Source organism: Rhizoctonia solani, chromosome 1 (genome assembly GCF_016906535.1).
Source record: "Rhizoctonia solani chromosome 1, complete sequence".
Lineage (NCBI taxonomy): Eukaryota > Fungi > Basidiomycota > Agaricomycetes > Cantharellales > Ceratobasidiaceae > Rhizoctonia > Rhizoctonia solani.
In genome coordinates this window covers 1,853,644-1,868,467 of record NC_057370.1, presented here as the reverse complement: position 1 = coordinate 1,868,467, position 14,824 = coordinate 1,853,644, and the positions used below count along the sequence as shown (strand labels likewise).

General features: G+C 46.2%; 3 protein-coding genes and 1 non-coding gene across 4 annotated transcripts; 2 read left to right on the top strand and 2 right to left on the bottom strand.

Annotated features, from left to right (window-relative positions):
- Window positions 1-810: 810 nt before the first annotated feature.
- Window positions 811-3,562, bottom strand: RhiXN_04102 (NADH dehydrogenase; the record flags this gene model as incomplete). Its single annotated transcript, XM_043323919.1, has 15 exons — window positions 811-844; window positions 899-987; window positions 1,046-1,087; window positions 1,137-1,307; window positions 1,358-1,518; window positions 1,575-1,671; window positions 1,726-1,803; window positions 1,854-2,063; window positions 2,119-2,167; window positions 2,222-2,271; window positions 2,320-2,358; window positions 2,414-2,520; window positions 2,572-2,693; window positions 2,740-3,005; window positions 3,065-3,562. The coding sequence occupies 15 exons, from the start codon at window positions 3,560-3,562 to the stop codon at window positions 811-813; spliced, it is 2,013 nt and encodes a 670-aa protein (XP_043176338.1).
- A 211-nt stretch (window positions 3,563-3,773) lies between these two features.
- RhiXN_04101 (mRNA cleavage and polyadenylation factor CLP1) lies at window positions 3,774-9,863 on the top strand (the record flags this gene model as incomplete). The annotated part of the gene is made up of 18 exons (XM_043323918.1): window positions 3,774-3,884; window positions 3,939-3,991; window positions 4,116-4,374; window positions 4,429-4,675; window positions 4,728-4,835; window positions 4,886-4,992; window positions 5,049-5,253; window positions 5,306-5,492; window positions 5,555-5,615; window positions 5,960-6,149; window positions 6,202-6,288; window positions 6,341-7,082; window positions 7,139-7,473; window positions 7,526-7,771; window positions 7,824-8,196; window positions 8,252-8,561; window positions 8,613-8,777; window positions 8,829-9,863. 18 exons carry the CDS (start codon window positions 3,774-3,776, stop codon window positions 9,861-9,863), a joined length of 4,821 nt encoding a protein of 1,606 aa, XP_043176337.1.
- A 273-nt stretch (window positions 9,864-10,136) lies between these two features.
- On the bottom strand, window positions 10,137-11,491 carry RhiXN_04100 (fructose-1,6-bisphosphatase I; the record flags this gene model as incomplete). Its single annotated transcript, XM_043323917.1, has 7 exons — window positions 10,137-10,416; window positions 10,472-10,611; window positions 10,667-10,840; window positions 10,894-10,986; window positions 11,039-11,201; window positions 11,257-11,385; window positions 11,442-11,491. The coding sequence occupies 7 exons, from the start codon at window positions 11,489-11,491 to the stop codon at window positions 10,137-10,139; spliced, it is 1,029 nt and encodes a 342-aa protein (XP_043176336.1).
- A 574-nt stretch (window positions 11,492-12,065) lies between these two features.
- Window positions 12,066-12,173, top strand: RhiXN_12355. The gene has a single exon. It is a non-coding gene; the product is annotated as a tRNA-Ile (tRNA).
- Window positions 12,174-14,824: the final 2,651 nt, after the last annotated feature.

The window sequence follows — 14,824 nt, the reverse complement described above, 5'->3', positions numbered from 1 at the left end:
CTATAGTGGAGAAAGAGGGAGTATTTCAATCTATGGCAGAGTACAGCTTTTTGGAAAGGCGAGGTAACTCAGTATCAATGGTCTTGCCTCGAGGAAAACCGCCACAATATTCCTACCCGAAAGATCCACTTCAGGTCCGAGAAACCAGCCAATGGAGCAGGTATTAACCAGTGGAAGAATGTATCGAAGGGGTGAATTGAGTGGCTACCTTCTGATGCATGAAAAGCCTAAGTCTGTAGCCTATGTGAGTTGCTGCTTTACTACTTGCAGTATGTTTACCGGTAATCAAATTCAATGAGCAAATTCATCCTGATAGATTAATCAGCGGGCGACCAGAGACGGAAGTACCAACAGCTCGAACAAAGTTTCGGGGGAGTGATACCTACCTTGGTTGTAGTGCGTATGGAGGCATGGATGTACTGCATATCTGACTGAGAATCAAAGTCTTGATGGGACTATTCATAAGAGCGAAGCCGACCCAACAAGGTTCTGTAGGAGTGGATGCTGAACGGTGGATGAAAAGCACTGAAGTGCAGTAGACTTTTCGCGTAGCCTTAGAATGTCACAGCGCTGCACTGCCTTGAGGCTATCTCACACAGAATATGGTGATTACTGAGAGCTCAGTATTGTAGAATGCGATAGACGAAAAACATGCATATATTCAGCCTTCTTGTTGACATAAGACATCATCGAGATGAAAGCATGCAAACCTATATTACGTCTAAACAATGAAAACAGTCATACTTGGGTCTCCAAATTAGCCCTACGTTCCATATTTCAAGTATCTCGCTGCTGAATCGTTAAATGAATCTATAGCTTGGACAAGTCCCGTCCCCAAACACCTCTGGTAGTTAGGGTTAATGATGGGTCTCCGAAGGGTCGCTTGAGCCACACGAACCTGATAATCCAATCAATCATTAGTAATGCGCGGGTACGCATCGAGACCTGTTCGCTCCAATAGACGCTACGCCACGCATACATTGCAGCCTATCAAGATTTAGTTCAATGATTAGCCTATGTACTTGATCGGCCGATTGAAACTTACAAGTCCTCCCATAAATGATGTACCTCCGAGGTCAAACACAGCCTATGACGGAGTTAGCCGACCAATGACTTCACGAAGCGCCTATACTCACAGCGTTTCCAATGTACGCAAGACTCCCCAAGTGCTTATACTTGAAAGGGTCGGAATACGTAGCATCATCATCAAAATCAATATCGTTGGCAGCTAAAATGCGCTTCTGCCTGGCGAGCTTGCTCAACTTTCTACCCAGATATTTACCCTGCTGAGAAGCTACTTGCGCCGTCTGTACAATGGTGATAAGGTAAGTTGTAATGATACAGTTATTGTTCTTACCGCTGGCAAGGCAGTGATTTTGTTTCCCAATTCTTCTAGCAACACAACCAATTCGTTTAGGCCGAGACTGCCGTCATGGTCTTTGTCATATGCGTCAAAAAGTTCGCGTAGCTTCGCTATATGCTGGTCTGTCATTGGGAACTTTTTACGGATGCGAGTTGCTGTGTACGATATCAGTTGATGGTCATAATACTTAGGTATTTGTTGATATTCATACCCATGATTTCCCATTCATCATAGTCAATACGACCGTCTTTGTTCTTATCTGCTTCGTCGACGAGTTCCAATAGATGGCCAACAATCGAGGTTTCAATCTATTGAGACGAATATTAACTTTGTCTCGCAGAAAATCGAAAAAAGTTACCAACCGTGCTGGCATCGCCAACTGCGTATACAGTTCCGAGAGGTGCTCCTTTCACACGAAGATGAGCATCGACCTCAATCGCCTGTAATGCACATTAACAACCTAGTATAATTTATATGAAACACGTCCCACCTTCCTGTGAACTTGATTTGGTAACAAGTTGCTGACGCGCTGGGTGAACGGGTTCATTGCAATACCAGTGCTCCAAAGGACAAAGTTCGATGGGATTGAATAAAGAACCTTTCCGTTTGGTTCGCGTTGCTCGTATTCAACTCGGTCTGGATAAACAGCCTTGACCCGTGCGTTTGTAATAATATTGACATTGTCGCGATTGAACTTTTGCTATGGACGCGATGTATATCAAGTAATGCGAGAACTAAGGTAAGATTAAACTCACCTCAGCGTATTGCGAGATACTCTCGGAGTAGGTATTTAAGATATGATCGCTGTTCACGTTAGTTTGTACTTTATACACCTCTTAACAATAAGCTCGTGCGCACCGAGATTGAATGATATGAATGGACACTTCTTCTCGCAGGAGTTTTGGATACTGATTTACAATTAAGTATATAGAATAAAGCGATTTAACGACACGTACGTATTGCATAATATCTTCCTGGCAGAGATCGTAAATTTCCTATATGCAAAAAATTATCAGGATTTCCTACAAGTTATGGGAGAAGGATACGCACCGCTGCGGTTTCAACGCCTGTGGGACCACCACCACAAATGACGAAAGACAACAGACGTTTGCGCTCCCCTGAGCTGGTAGTGGGTAACGCAGCAATCTCAAAATTGTCTGCTTCGACGGTGAGAATAGGCAGCACACGTATTTATAAATCACTCTGACCATAGATGCGTCGGCGAATGGCTTGAGCATCACGGATGTTCTTCAATTGGAAGCAGTTCTCAAGACCGGGTACCCCATGCTGAGCCGAAACCGAGCCAACAGCAATAATAAGCTTGTCATATCTGGGCAGGAGTCAACAATGGGATATGGAATGACACATGTACTTACGGGATATACATCCGACGCGTCCCGTTTCCTGATTGAGTTTCAACTTCAAGCAGCTGATCCGAGAACGCAATATCCACAGCTTTTCCACAGACAAAATGGCCATGCACACGAGCAACTAGTTTGCGCAGCGGTTCAATCAAGCTACGAACTTGAACCGTGCCAACAGCAGCCGAAGGAAGCAGGGGTGTAAAATTCGTGTATGTCTCTGGCGAAACGATAGTAACATGGTAATCAGCTGGGTGCAACTTTTGGAGAACGCCGACAGCCTAAATGCGTGCATTAATTGACAAGATTGTAGGCGAGACTCATATACAAGTTTACTTACCCCCCATCCACCACCAACAATGACAAGGCGTGGTTTCGTTGACAGGTATTTCGCCTCTTCATCCTCTTCGTCGCCGACGAGTGAGCTAGCAATGGGCAAGTTCTTCGGGCCGCCAGTTTCAGGTTTGAGTGCCAGAGGATTAACAGGTACCTTTTCTAGATGTCTGTCGTTGTAAGTAAATACGTCGTGAATAAAGAGCGCGCCAGTGAGTAAACCAATGCCAAGAACTGAACTCCCAATAAGGAAGCCAGCCCATTTCAATCCAGTGACAGAACGTCTCAAGATTATGCTAGATCGGGAGGGGGGGAGAGGTGCGGGTGATCCAGGGATAGGCGATGGATCCGCACGACGAGGAATGGTGGTGCTGAACTTGGAGCTGTACGCAAACTCATTGGAAAATAGAGGAGCTCGTCTAAAACCGGTCAATGGCCTGTAATACCTTGGCATCGGCACGAAGGCCTTGACCAGTGTTGCCGTCGTGCGGCGAACTGGTATCATATTGACTGGGCCAGTGGATGGTCGAAGCGCACAACCCTCTGCTAACGTTATCCAGCTTGACGTCAGCGGCGACACGGGACCCTGATGTACAAGAGCCCTATAACCCATCACATGATTATTTCGCACGGCCTCGTCCAAGGAACCAACCAAGGCAGTCGCTGGATCTTAAACTCACCAGTGAAACACGGTTATAAGGTGTATTGGGCTTATCATGTCTGAAACTGTTAAATCCACCAATGTCTCTGACTATCGAAACTGGGACCTAATTGCTAAGTCGGAATATAGATTTGAGCTAGAGGCAAACACGTCACTCGCTATTAGGGTAGGTTTTATTTCGTACGTGAGCAGGGGGGAAGATCTTAGTATATTGGGTTAGTTGACTTCTGGAACTGCTGAAGTCTATGGGGCCGAACTTGCACCCGGAAGATCGTATTTATTTGGGGGAGAGTGTAAGGCAGCAGTCTTTACTTGGTATGGATGCACCCTTGAGATAAGCTGTTCAATTGGCTGAGCTATTGTGTCTATACTTACCTTCCTCACACGTCACGGGCAGACCTTCTACAGAGTATACTTCTGACGAAACTCCTATGGTACCATTAATCAATATCCATACGGCATTCGAGCAGATGCGAATACTCGCGTACCGTGCTCTAACAGCGAATCAGCCAGAAACTGCCAAATCACGTCCTCCTCGAGTACTCGTGCTTGGTCCTGAAAATTCAGGAAAAACTAGTGCTTGTAAAATATGGTGCAATTACGCGATTAGAGGGCGCAGTTGGTGCCCGACGCTTGTTAATCTTGACGTTAGCGATGTGTGTACATTTTCCCCTACTGCTCTCCCCTCTGCCTCACTTGATACACTCTAGGGAGGTTGGACAATACCTGGAACAGTCTCCGCATGTCCACTGTCCTCTGCAATTCCTACTTGTACACCCGCAAACCCGTTTGGGGCGACCGCCACATCTGCTCCAACCGCGTTGAGTTCTTCGGCCTTACTCCCGGTGGTGCACTGGTTCGGCCATTCAGATGCGAAACGTAACCAGCAACTTATCGAAAAACTAATCCGCACCCTGGCAGACGGCGTCAAGCAGAAGTTTCAACAAGACCACACCTGTAGGCACAGTGTTTCCATGAAAAATTATTTGTAATAACACATTCAATTTAGTGAATGCATCAGGATTGATTATTGATACTCCAGCCGCATTTTCTACTTCTAACGCTCAGGGAGATAGCAAATACAACTTGATCAAAACATGCGTAGAGGTCTTTGACGGTAAGTCGACCCCCATAGCGGTTTTGGTGTCTGAAACCAAGTTGTTCCAGTCAATACGATTCTTGTGATGGGCCACGACAAACTCAGTGTTGAACTTCAGAGGGTCTTTGGAGGTTCTAGTGGCATCAATGTGTTAAAGGTGCCAAAATCAGGCGGCGTGAGTAATCATATAAAGCAATAAACTTCTTTCCCTTACTGGCCCTACCTCGTTAGGTGGTTGAGCTGGATTATGCATATCAGACGAGGGTGATAGCGTCGCAAATCCGTGCATACTTCTATGGAACTCCTCTGTACCTTCCTCCTTCTATGAATCCTGCGACTGCTCAACTTGGAGGGGAAGCGACAACGGAAACGACACTGTCACCCTTCTCAATAACTTTGAATGCAAGTGATCTTCAAATATATAGGATCGGAAGTAGTAAGTATTTAATGGCTGAATATTCGTACACAACGTGACCAGAGTATGTTAGCTGTGCTTGTGCCGAGTTCAGCGTTGCCCATTGGTGCGACAAGGGCTATAGGTGAAATTCAACCTGTACGAGTCGATGTTGAATCTGGAGGAATTCTTCACAGCGTTTTGGCACTACTAGCACCATTCGATTCACCGCCTTCGGACCAAATGCTTCTTCAGCAAGAAGTCAATGGATTCTTGATTGTGTAAGTACGCTTTTGTTCTGTCACCGTTTCGGTGTAATTTACAGGCTCTTGTTTACGTGTAGCACTGCGATTGATATCCCCCGGCGAAAGATTACTGTTTTAGCACCAAGTCAGGTGTCATTGGTAGGAAGAATCGCTCTGATAGGTAGTCTGGAATGGCAAGACCGATAGATGTACATGTCCGATTAAAACAAGGGAACTGTTGAGAACCATGTCATTGGACCTTTTGATAACGCTATGGATCCAATATTTCAAATTGCCACCTTCAACTCGCCCACACTCATCTTGTCAGTGTCTCCGGGACTTATTCATGAGACATTGTGAAATCCTCTCTTGATTAAAACCGTTTTAATGCAAAGAAGCTATATTGTTAACTGCAGTGCATCTATGTTGTTCTTCCGGGTGCGTCGTTTCCCAAGTCACATTGGTGTGAATGGCGTCTCTATAACTGATTTTAACACCCACAGGATGGGGATTTCGATCCTTTGGTCAAATCAGAAGAGAAAGACGCCTCATACCATCTATTGGGTACCACCGATAATGACGGTGAACGTACGATTCAAGCGCACCGCTCAGAATCCGACAATCGAGGTAATAATACCGTTGACTCATCACAGACCGAAGTTTCGAAGAGCATGTATGTCACTAAACTACTTGGTAAGGTGTTTCGGCTCCCTATAGACAATACAATTCTAATTTAAGCTCTTAGAGATGATTGACACCGTCTTGGAACACGAATCTCATCTATTCAACTCTTCTGAAATTGCAATTCTAAACGGTATTAAGCACGCCAACTGTAAGTTTTGGAATACATAGTGCTCCTGTGTCACTTAAGCGGCCCTCGGTAGACTTCCAACAGTATCTCATTTCACGCTTGGTTCAACGGAAACGAGGCAAATGGCTTCGCTTCGATCAACTGAAGGAAAGCTATGCTTCGGAATTTTGCAAGTTTGTGGTTGAGGCTGAGGTACCTAGAACCATGGCCGATACTCTCTTAGACCTTTCAGGCTACTTCCACTCAAAAGACTCTCCTCCTATTTTATCCGCTCAAACGGATGTGATCGACCTTACACTGGACAGCGATGACGAGGACACTTGCGCTCCAACTCTCAACACATCCGGTAACCCCGCCTCGGGTGATGGCGCTTCGGCTCTGACTACTCGTGTCGAACCGCCGCCTGAGTCAGTTGTTTTTCTGGAAGATACTAGTGCGGCTACTCCTGCTCAACTACTCGAATGTCTGAATATTGAAGAGTTGAAACTTATGGGGAAACGGTTGAAGATTCCTTCAAAGTCTAAATCAACTCGTGATGATTTGGTAAAGGCTATCCTGCACTCGACCTCCACGCAAACTACGTTGCCATTCGCTACCGCTAGAAAAACTTCCAATCCCACCTTAAAAAGGCATGCTAACGATTGGCAAGCATTGTTCCCATTTAAACCTCCCCAAGTTTCTGGAAAAGTACAAAACTTACCTCTTCAAGAACGCCGAGTACGAGAGATGTGTAGAGAACTCTATGGTGCATGCTTCAGACTCCTGGAACATGTTATCCAGACATTACACTTAGTGAGTGTGGTCTATTTCCGAAGGTATGTGATTTAAACATCTTCGTGTGTTTGACTCAAGGCACTTAATAAATTTGTAGCACTGAGCAATCCGAAGCTAATTCGATTATGCTTTCAGCTATTTTATCGCTAGCAGGAAAACGCAATTACCCTATATACGAGTATAAACGAACAGCAGATGTTTTTCCAGCACGTAGCGACTTACTAAGATACATGGAGATATCTCTACTTTTGAACGAAGTCGAGAACATACTTGCTGGAGCTGGCCAACCTCAAGGAGCGAAGTTTGACCGACTGAAAGCCTCTCAAGATGTTGTCGACATCTGGGGCTCTCATTCGGATAGATGGAACCTGTTGGTTGCGTACTTAAAAGATAAATCACACCGTGAGAGGGGTCTAGAGAGGTTTGAAGAAGGTGCGCACACCAACATACACGATGTCCGACGAATTGTTAAGGTAATTATTAGGCTATCTCTTGACTCGACTAGCCTATAAGGCCGCAGAATGCTTTGGAGCGCTGAAAAGGTACGATATGGAGGCCAAACTTCTTGCAGCGTTGCTTCGCCAAACCAGGTGGAGGCGAAGCAAACGAGGTCGTTGGTACGACCGAATGGCCCTCATTTATACCAAATATATGGGTGGGGGAGAGGCAAACCTTCGCCAAGCACGAGACTATTTACAAATAGGGCTCAAGGACGAACTAGTATTCATAGGTAGCTATGTAGTTATTGTCAAGCCAACGTTTCTTACTTAACCCCTATTCAGGCAGTCGCCCTATGCTACTACGCCGCCTGAAAAGGCTAGAAAAGCAACTTCGTTTGCCCCTGGACGAGCAGTATGTGTGTGAGGATGATCTCAAGGTGGCTGTAGAAGTCCAAATTGAAGGCAGTAGAGTATACACCCCACAAACATCAACTTCACCATCCAAGAATCCCGAAAGTCCACCCAAAATCTCCCCATCCCCAATGGATAAAGCTATTATGATGCATTTTAGTGGCTCCCCCTCATCGTCACTACCCATAACTAATAATAACCAACGGTCCAAGTGGACGGGTAAATCAATATGGGCCGGCAAAGAGGGCGAGGTAAACGTAGAAACCCTTGCCCTCGAATACTATGCAGGCCTCGGCTTTAGAGGGTAGGTATATGCTGTGGATATATCAGCTCGATGTGCAGTAACTCATGTTGAGCAGGTTTCATTCAGAAGGTGCTATTGTGTCGACGTTATTTGGTTTCCTCTTTTGGGACATTCTGTTTGCACCCATCCCAGGAGCGTTTGAGACACCTTATCAATCCGCGCCTCTGGATCTCGTACACGATTCTTTTTTCAGCTCGCGGGAAGAGCTTATCAATACTAGACTTGGAGAATTAAAGAACACAGCTAGCGCAGCGCGTCGGATCGTCCAAACTGTTTATTCCCGCGAAAGGGATCGTGAGCCATGGTGTATTGGGGTGCGATGGGATCTGTTCGAGCACGAAAATGATTTACTCGAAATCGTCGAGGTGTGCAGAGGGGATTTCTTCCACACTTGATCAATTACTTATTCATAATAGTGCCTAGGAGGCCCTGCCTTGGCTGCTATATGCCGCCTACTCGCTGAAGAGTATGGTTCTCGAAGGGGTGGTGTTCCCGACCTTTTTGTTTGGAACTCTGCCGAGAAGACATGCAAATTTGTCGAAGTCAAAGGCCCTGGTGACAACCTTTCCGAAACACAAAAAGTAAGCTTCATAACAGGTTTCTGGTCGTGGGGTGTTTACTCGTAGCTCAAGGTTTGGATCGATGTACTACTGGGCGCGGGCGTCAATGTCGAGCTATGTCGCGTGTACGAGTACGGCAAAATACCTCCACGTACTGTTCGGAATAAGAACAAAACGAAGGAAGTTTCTAAGCGGCGTCCGACGAGCCACAAACAAAGCCCCGAGGAGTCCAAACCCGCAGCTGAAGAGAATGATCATAAATCTAATTACGATTCGGAGGAAATGGACGAAATACAGAGCTCGAGTGAAGATCAGGCGGGCACGAACACAGGCAGAGACTCTACTGCCCATCAGGATCAGGATGACATTACACACATAGACCGACCTTCGGATCCGGCCGTCCTCTCAAACATTTGTGGCCCTTCCTTGGATAAATCCTCATCATCCCTTGTCGAACCCCCTAAACTATTGGACGAAGGTGAAGATACAATTTATCAAACACACCATGCACATACAACTCTGCTTCGGCCCATTACTTCTATACCAGCCCCGCTGCTTCCGACGGGTTCAAATAAATCAAACTTAGAGAATCTCTGTTCGACAATTGCTGGTGTTGCCAAGCGCGCTCGAACGTTGGTCCAAGAGACGGTGATACTGGAGAAGCCCCAAACCGCCCAACACCAGTCTTCGGCTAGAGACACTACTCTGAGTCCCGCATTGGAGCCCGGACCGATTCAAATTTTGGAGTCACATCGATCACACCATTCAGACACCACTCTCGAAGTCCGAATAGAGCCTCAGTTTATGGAACGTCCGATGTCCAGCCCTCAAAAGAGACCTATGTCAAGCAACAAAGAATCTCAAAATGTACCCAAAGGTACCCCAGCTAAGAAGAAGGTCAAAGAGGAAGAAGTCAGCCCGAGCAGCCATTTTTCAACAGCAAGCACACCTACACCGAAACGAAAGTACAAACGATCAATGACGCATACACCTGCACGGAGGGTAGTGTCGACTTCGGCTATGGCTGATACAACAAAGAGCGTGCCTCGGACGACGACGACGCGGATAAAACTACTCGAACTCTTCGAAAACGAAGGCGTACGATGAGCGAGCGGGCAGGGGTGTCAGGGAGCCCTATCGAGTGGGAAAAGAAATGGCCTGAAGTATTTCCGCACTGGGTTGGGGACTTGGGTGGGAGCTCAGATCCAGACTACGAGCCATCTCAATAAATACTCGGCACTTGCTCCGATGTTTTATTTTTTAGACTCATACGGCTGCATGTGCCATATCTGAGATCTTTTTACTATGCTAGCTTCAAGCTCTAGGTTGTTTATACGAGTGTAAATTAATAGTACAGATTATTTTCTTCATACACGACGCTCACTCGGAAGCAGCAGCCTCCTTATAAAACTTCGCTAGATCTTCTACATCCTCTTTGCTTCCCAAAAATACGGGGCATCGTTGATGAATGCTGGTTGGTTTGATATCCAAAATTCTACCCGTACCCGTGACCGCGAGCCCGCCAGCCTGTTCAGTGAGCATGGCCATCGGGAAGGCTTCGTACAAGATACGAAGCTTGCCGCTCTTGCTCTTTTTGTCATCAGGGTAACCAAATATACCACCATAAAGCAGCGTACGGTGGACGTCGGCAACCATAGATCTAGGTAGCATACCTTTTAATTTTAGGCTCCTCGTGGAGAAGCATGGTAACTCACCCTATGTAACGTGCAGAATAAGGCGACTTGCCACTCTTGGGATATTTAATTGACTCGAGGTATTTGAGTACCGGCGGGTGGAAGTACATTGAGTTACCTTCGTTGAAGGAATAGATTTTCCCTCGTGGGGGGATTTTGATCTGTTTTTAACGAGTTGGTTTACATTAGATGTGACCTTCAGTAGAGGGTGCTTACATCAGGATGGGTCAGGATGAACTCTCCAAGAGCGTTGTCGAGGGTATAGCCGTTGACGCCGTTGCCCATAGTAAGGACCAAGTTAGCAGAAGAACCATACATGGTGTATCCAGCGGCAACCATTTCGCTGCCTGGTCGTAAAACATCGTCGATCGTGCCTTTTGATCCCTCTTGCTGTTGAGAGAGTTAGTGTCAATAACATTGGGGTCTAACCCATTGCAACTTACAACTTTGTAGATACCGAAGATAGTACCAATGTTCACACCGGCATCGATGTTCGACGAACCGTCCAGCGGGTCGAATACAACGCAATATTTACCCTATTGTTGAGTTCGTTAGTAATTGGTGTCATATATCTCTATTAGATTGTACCTTTAATCTATCTTCGATGATGACAGCCTCGTCTCGCTCTTCAGAAACGAGGACGGAAGTTTTCCCGCACGCGCGCAGGGCATTAACCATAATATCATCGGCAAGTACATCAAGCTTCTTTTGCTCTTCTCCTTGTACGTTAGTCTCGCCCGCCAAACCAACTCTACCAGTGATAGACAAGTTCAGAGATAACCCCATAGTTCGTACCCATAACTTACAAGTTAATCAAACGTGCTTTACGCACATTCGTGGCGATGAACTTGGATGTCACCTGGATTGCATTGAGCAACAAGGTGAGGTCTCCAGTTGCAGCTGGTCCCAACCGGAATTGCTCTGCAAGAACTGAGCTACGACCAACCGTCAGGCATATGATCAAATACAATCAAGACAAATCCCAACTAACCGAGTGAGGGTGATAAGGTCAGTGCTGGGAGGCTCTTCGTTGTGTGCCATGAGTTAGATTGGGTGAATGCGCGCGATGTGGGGCGTGAGATGAGCCTGTTCAATACGGACTGGTTTATATGTATGTAAAGCGATGCGGTTGAGCGTAAAGAGTAATGAACCGAACGACTTGAGCTCCGGTTTAATCAAATCACGTGTGAAATCACGCGCGAGGGACCAACGAGCCTAAGCCGGACCAAAAATAAATTGGATTGTCCTAAAGAGCCGAAAAAAGGAAATACCTACAAGTGAGGTTGGAATGGCGGCGAGAGGTGTTTAACCATTGCACGCGAGCTCATTGCGCTTTATGAATACTGTCGTTACGGGGTCGTCCGGATGAGCGGAGTTGGCGGCCCGGGCTTCAGCGGGAGAGCTCGGGAAGTAGAGCCACACTTACCGCGGCGTGATGATAGTAGTCCCGGACGGACCGCCGGTTATAGTAGTATTTGCTAAAGTATGAAGTGATTATGGGATAAATATAATCCATGCGATCCGAATGTGACCGCTTGTTGAAAGAAGGAGCAGGTCGAGTCGAGTAGAATGCATTACTAGCGTCTATGTTTATTATTAGTAGACCCTTAATGAAAGTCCTATAGCTCAGTGGTAGAGCAATGTACTTATGGGAAACCTTGACGTGATATGGGTCCATTCACGTGAGATGCATGGGCCGCGAGTTCAACCCTCGCTAGGACTAAACTTTTTGTGCTACTTGTCCGGTTTTACGTGTGGTGGTCTTGCCTGGCTTTGTTCAGGCTCAGTACATCCTAATATTCTCTCAAGTCGGAAACTCGCAGTCATTCCTCATTTCTTGGTATTTTGTAAACTCACTCTTTACCTTCCAGCATTGACATCCAGAAGTCAGAGCACATTGAAGGCTAGGGCTTGTTTTATAAAATGTTTGACTCTGAAAGGTTTGTGTCATTGTACGGGAGATAAGGAACGGAATACATGGTTTCTAGGTGGTATGTAATCTGCTATGCAATACTATCTTGTTTGGTTGTATGAAATATTGCTATTGGGGAAACCAATTGTGGACCACCCAATAGTATACCAGTATTTTTTCTGAGCCCCTTCTTTCTCTAGGTTTTTGAGCTCGCTAATTTCAAGATATATAGTCATCTTTCTTCCGCTCAGCTGCAAGCGACCCTTCTTCGGGCCCTGGTTCGGCTCAAGGGTCGCCCGAGTGCTTGCAAACAACATTTCATCGCTAAGCTTTAAGTAATTTTCTACATGTTCTGTTAACCAAAGAAGTTAAGGAGCCATGGTGACCCCATTCCCGAAGTACCCTTCAGATCGACCATTTCATTCGACAACATTTGATGTGTCGCTCAAGGCTATACAATGACTACATGTGCAGCTGCCAACTGCTCTAACTGACAAATTAATGATATGCATTTCGCACCAAACCTGAATCTACCCCACGCTCTATCTGGGTTGGAGTGACTCGATTGTTACTAATTGACCGCGATTGGGTTGAAAGTCAGGGGAGTCGATTGTGTGCACGTTATCTTGCAAACGTCAAAAGTTTTTGTTCTAAATTTATCCTCGCTTGCGGTGTCATAGAAAGCTTCCACGTCATGTCTTATGAATTCTCCAGGCTCTTACTTCGGGTATTAATCACCTTCCAAACTGACGATCACAATCAATTGCCATTTCTAGTATACAAACATAGGTTAAAAACGGCTATGGTGACCATAATAATCCCACGAAAGTAACTCGGACAGTCGTGTGTGTTCCCGATCAAATGGAAGGAGTGTATATTCATGTTTCGCAACGGGCGGGTGTAATATACAGGAATCGAGAGGAAGAGAAGTAAGAATTTATACTGCGGGAGTGAGATTCGTAATTTCTGGGCGCGGGCAATCGCGTGATAGCCAACCGTTGTGATACACCCATATACCTGCGCCTTCCTTTTTTAATGTATATATATGGAATAGATTAGTCTAAGGTTTGCGTTTGCTACTAAAGTTTCGATGTGTACGAGAGCCGGTAGGTTAGCGCACACAGTTCTAAGCGGAAAGGTCTCGAAGATCTTTGACTTTTTTGTCCTTACTAACGAGCCTCTGTATTTTTTGCCGCGGCGATCTGCGTGCGCATGAGATTTAGAACCGAGGTGATCATAACTTCCGCGAAAACGAGGACGAAAATAGCACGGTGAGTCACCAGTACCAGAGCTATAGAGTGCAATGTGAGCGCGACTGGGGAAGGGTTCACAAATCTATTCAAAGTCCAACAATCAACTCCCGCGTGTTTGTCCCCGCCCGTTCCTGTACCTCAACCCTACCACACGGAAGCGATGAATGAGGCGCACGCAGGTTCATGCATCTGGCGCAGCCCCTGTGAAAGGCACACCCAGCCCGTGTCGGTCCATCTTCGAGATGTGCATGCGTTTGTATTGTTCGAGAAAACGATCTCCGTCAAGTTGTCATGTACTGCTAGGCACTTGGCGACAAGCGTGCACGTTGAGGAGTATCGTTCTGGGTTCGCAGCGCACCTGAAAAGATTCCTAGGGACCATGTATCTTTTTTTCCATAGTGCTCAGCGCACCCGTGAGATATCTGCCCGCTCCCGATAGCGACTTCCCGGCGATCCCCCACTCAATAGCGGGTAACTCTAATTCTATGCACACGCGAGAATGATGTCGGTATCCCTGGGCATCATAGGGGCAGTTTGCCAGAAGTATGTCAAGCTACCGTAGATACTCCGCCCATCTGGCATCGTAATACAGAGGAGAGGGAAAAGAAAAAAGTGTGACAACTTCTAGCTTGCCTAGTAGAGTTTGAGGATTGCGCACCGCTCCTCTGTGAAAGTAGCAATAGGGGCATGCTCCAAGGCCAGGTGTTCTTGAGTGCACAATCTGATCCTTTGGTTTTGCTCATTGTTATTGTATTACCCCGATGTGCCCTAAACTCCAGCAAGATTACGGCAAAAAGGGGAGGGGGGGGGAATCACGAGGCAAAGGGGGAATATGGCTCGCTGCATCGCATATATTATGGCTGGTCTCACTATATAGCCATACCTTCCGCAAATAGACATTATCGCGCCTAGTGTATTTAGCCTTTGACGTTTCAAAATCCTTTTATGAAACTTGGATTTAATGTATCCCGCCGGCCGCATTTGTTCTTCTAGATCTGGATGGTTCAGATCTCAACCTCGTTTACTCCACATTTCATATCGCCGACTTCTAGGTCGACCTCACCTAGATCACAAGGCTCCGAACGTTTCCCATTTCGACCACGAGTTATGCTTATTATTATTATTATTTTTAATGGTCGAGTGGGCTCGACTGACATATATATGCGCTCGAGACTTGACGTATGTGGTCTAGACATATAGGAACAGAGA